The 4,602-nt window shown below is 34.1% G+C and overlaps 1 protein-coding gene across 1 annotated transcript in view; it reads right to left on the reverse strand.

Moving 5' to 3' along the window:
• Positions 1-4,602, reverse strand: part of SPEN (spen family transcriptional repressor) — a 146,591-nt gene that overhangs the window by 17,259 nt on the left and 124,730 nt on the right. The window contains exons 7-10 of the mRNA XM_006866416.1: positions 3,819-3,944; positions 3,228-3,341; positions 2,002-2,115; positions 943-1,043 (exon numbers count right to left, since the gene is read on the reverse strand). Coding sequence (XP_006866478.1) covers positions 943-1,043; positions 2,002-2,115; positions 3,228-3,341; positions 3,819-3,944 — 455 coding nt within the window. The remainder of the gene's footprint in view (positions 1-942; positions 1,044-2,001; positions 2,116-3,227; positions 3,342-3,818; positions 3,945-4,602) is intronic.

Here is a 4,602-nt window from a genome sequence, read left to right on the forward strand (position 1 = left end):
GGGGGCAGGCTTGTAGGGTATCCCCTTTGGTTGGTTCATGATGCATGGAGGGGATTGTAACCATAGCAATGAAACTATATATGATAGGATGAATGTAAAATTAATGTTCTCCCATGTAAACTACCACATAATTCACAATAAAACATTTATACATATATAAAAAAAGATTTACTTTCCATAGTGCTGAAGTTACCAATTTAGATATATCTTGGTTTTACCGATTCACAAATTATATTGCTATGAGTCAGAATTGACTAAATGGCACTTAACAATTTAAAATAAAAGCTCTTTATAAAAGTGTCTGTTGGCCTTACCAGACTTAACCTGGTGAGGCCAACAGGCCAACCAATCTACCTCAACCCAATCTCTTCTCAAGGTCTAGAAGCATGTTGTCTGTAACATAATTTATCCCTGAGGCCCAGAAAAGAGAAACAGGGCCCATGAGTTACAGTGTTTCTATGGCAGCCTTTTGGGCCAGTGTCTGCCATGGATGGGGGCAGGCACTGAATTTGACAGAGCTGCAGGGTTTTCACTTTTATGTTAAAATGTAAGAGCACATGCATGGTGACAACCTGGACATTGTCAATACTAAATATGTAGAGGATTTAACAGCTTATAAAGTCCTTTAACATAAATTATCATATTTGATCTAAAACTATAAGGCAGGTCTAAAGAACAATAAGAAATATACACATTAAAGAAAAAAAGTCTTAATCTGGCAAAACCGTAACTCGTTTAAACTGTAAGGACATTCAGTTGAGAAGTCTGGATAGGTCAGCAACCACCATGACCCAAATAAAAACTGGATTTGAAAAATAAACCTGTGTTTCCATGTAAATGGGAATGAGGATACAGGGGTTAAACGTTAAGTCTAATTCATCTAAACTGGATGCATTGAAAATTATAAAATTCAAGCTATACTGAGAAGTTTGAAATACATACCTTCTTTCTGCTAACATTTCATAAAAGTCTCTAATATCTTGACCAGATTTCTCCATGCAGTGATAAAATGCCAACTGACTTTCCCGATTTGCAAAATCCACCTTTAAAACAAAATAGCAGATCTTTGATATTTTGATATAAATTTCAGAATTTAATTTGCAAATTCTTCTCAATTTAATTTGCCAATTGTCCTTTTGCATGAATTTCAGGAGCGAGCTATCTATCTCAATTAAGTGTAACAGTCCTCATAAGTGAACCTGTATTTTTTGTTGACCTAAAATTCACTCTCAAGTTTGACCAAAATGTTGATAAAGAACTATAATCTAGAATTCTAGGAACCAATTCTGAAGGAAGGGAAAAAATAAAATGGAAAACTGAAATACCTACCAGGATTCTAGGTTGTCAACTAAATAACCACATCAACTAAATTCAACAATCCATATTGTACAACTTGCTTGAACAAAATATGGAAGAACACATAAGTTTACTAATAAGCTGGGCCTCAGAATCATTAAGGTAGATGATATCTATAACCTAAATATCTTATCATTTCATATCTAACTATCACAGTTATTAAGTGCATAAACTCCTTCAAACTACGATGAATACCAGGCTTTAAACAAATATGCCAGAGAGAAGATCATGCTTTCAGTGGTTGCCCACTCTTTAGAAGACAAGGAAAGAAGAGGAAGAGAAGAGTATTCAGGAAGTCAGATGGACAATTCAAGCTTCTTTGTGTACAAATCCCCACAGGTCACCATGGGCACCCTGCAATGAGCGCGTACAGGTGAGCAACAGGTACACAAAGCATAGAGAAGCACACTTCTTTGAATGAAAAGAGTTTTGGGAAAGGCTCTGCAGTTATGATTTAAAAGACCTTGTGCCCTCAACTAGTTGAGGATAAAAATCCTAATATTCCCTTTAAAAACTGAGGACATATAATGCAAATTCTATACACTACACTGGCAACCTGACTGGCAACCTGCAAATGCCAGTTGCATAGGGGTTAAGGTCAAAGTACAATTTTGTTGTGCTTCTGTTTAAAATCATTCTGCACACCTTAATTTTATTCCCACCGATTTTCCTCCCCTTGGTCTCTTTTACAGCTGTTTGTGCATATTCAATTTCACTGTAGAGAACGAGGGCCATGCCTTTTAAGCGGTCAAACACCACCTGTAAAAAACAAAAAAACAAAACAAAAACCAAATAAGAGCCTCATCCACTGGACTTAGTGTCAGTCCCAATAAAATCCTAAGTTTCAAGGATACCGCCAAGAAGAATATAAAATATACATATGTGTGTATTTAACTATCTCTCTATATACATATGCAAATTGAGAGCTACACACATATGCATACATATATTTGCTTTAATTCCAAAAATTTCTTCAGGCTTTTCTTGATGCACGCTGAGTGAAAAACACAATAAAAGGTGCAGGGACTGTTTAGAATTGTGGATAGTGTGGCTTGAGGCATTATTACGCCTCTATTTTGTTTTTCTGAGTTTTACTTTATTTTCCTTATTGACTGAGTACTGTACTGTATGTGTATCATTCTAATTTTGGCTTACAAGTAAATCAACACCTTTGAAAGAGAAATTTTTTTTTTTTAAGATACTGAACCAACAAAGAATTGCACTGAATTTTGGGTCCAAGTAATACTGAAGATGTATATTTCTCAAAACAACAAAAGCTACATTTAAAGAAATGTAAAAATTATGTAACATACTCATCAGAGTTAATTTGCTTTTAATGAGTTAAAAAAGTTTTACTTTCAACCAATGAAATGGTGTTCAGATATCCTTTTCCTCTTACAGTTGTATGTATGCTACATAAAGAACATTGGTTAATCTTTTGTAGTGTGAGTTTCTTTATAAAGTCATTGTGTGTGTGTGTGTGTGTGTGTATATATGCAAATATATACATATATATACATACATACATACATATATATAAATATATATAATAATCAAGTCTTATTACGTATTAGTATGAATATGAATTAGAATGGCTACTTCTAATGAGAGGAGAATTATAAAAGTCTTAAAGAAACATTCTATTCAATTGTAAATTAGTTTAAATATTAGTCATCTTAGCTAGCTCAAAATAGTTTTCCAAAACACTCATACAAGCTAACAAATGCAAGTGCCCTATATACTAAATTTTGGTGATAAAATATGAGCTATTGAATAAAAGGAAAAGGCAGCACTAGGAATTAGGATTAAAAGGACAGAATACAAAGAAAATAAGAATCAGAAGTAACTTAGAACCAAATCCTCCAACCTACCTTTACCACGGATCCATATCGGCAGAAATGTCGTGTTAAATACTGATCCGACACGTTTGAAGAAAGCCCATCTAACCACACGCAGTTTGTAGGCATGCTCTTTCCAAAACCCAGCTGAACATAAAAGGTGAAATTTCTGTTAGTAAAGTTCACAAGATCAGCAATTCAAACCCAACAGGTGCTCCTGCAGGAGAAAGATGAGGTGGTGTGCTCCTGTAAATACAGGCTTACAGCCTCGGAAACCCTAGCCAGGGCTGCTACTGAGACAAAATTGGACTTGATGGCACTGGGTAAAGTCCACAATACTATTCAACTTCAGAGTTCTATGAAAACCAGTCTTCTGTAGGAATTTTATCAAACCAACTTCTCAAGTGGAAAATCAAATAAAATTTATAAAAAAGAAAACCTCCTGTCTGGCTAACCAACTATATAATAAACTAGGATGAGGAAACAAAAAAAAAGTGCATATCTTATATGGTTATCTAACTATATTATTACAATTTTAGATATCAGACATACAGCAGACATGTACACACAAACCCATATTAAAGCAGATCATTACAGCACAATAATTTATCCACCTTCCTTTACCTTGAGGCGGTTATTTCCAAGGTACTCCCCATCCATCTTCTTGATAGCCTTACAAACGCTGGCAATATCACAGTATTGTAAGAATGCATACTGAGGAACTCCATTGACTTTCTTAATATCAATATCCTGAAAAAGTCAAACAATACCACTTAGTGATGAATCAAAACGAAGTGTTCATTCCTCAAAAAACCATATTCTCAATTATCATTTTCTTAGTTAAAAATATATTTTAATGCAACTGTAAATGAGTCTGAAAAACTGTACAATGAAACATCTGTAGTCACAAACTATGAACTCCTTTCCATGCGAGGTTCTTTGCAGAAGAGAAATGCAATGAAACTAAAAATTCAAAACTTTTAATCCAATGAAACTAAAAATTCAAAACTTTTAATCCTTAATATCAGCATTAAGAGAAACAAAAAAAAGGTTGTCGACTTAATGAAAACTTAAGAAATAATTCACTTCTGCAACACCTAAATCATTCAGTAGAGACAAGGCCATGCCATTTAAAATCTGAGAGAAGAGTAAGAAAGATAAAGATATCAGGCTTTCAAAAAGCTATCTAAAACATGCAATACTAAATTAGAAGATTCATTATTCTATTGGTATATTCAACTGAACCAAGTCTGGTGACCTGGAGTTAGAAAACTAAAAGGGAATAACATGCTCAACATTTCTCACGCTGTAAGAACTAAAGAAAAAAATTTCAGCCTCAAGTTGAAATACTGAATGATGCAGAAAGCATAAAGGAAGATGGAAGGAATATACAGAATCACTGTACCAA

Source organism: Chrysochloris asiatica, unplaced genomic scaffold (assembly GCF_000296735.1).
Source record: "Chrysochloris asiatica unplaced genomic scaffold, ChrAsi1.0 scaffold00090, whole genome shotgun sequence".
Taxonomy (NCBI): Eukaryota; Metazoa; Chordata; class Mammalia; order Afrosoricida; family Chrysochloridae; genus Chrysochloris; species Chrysochloris asiatica.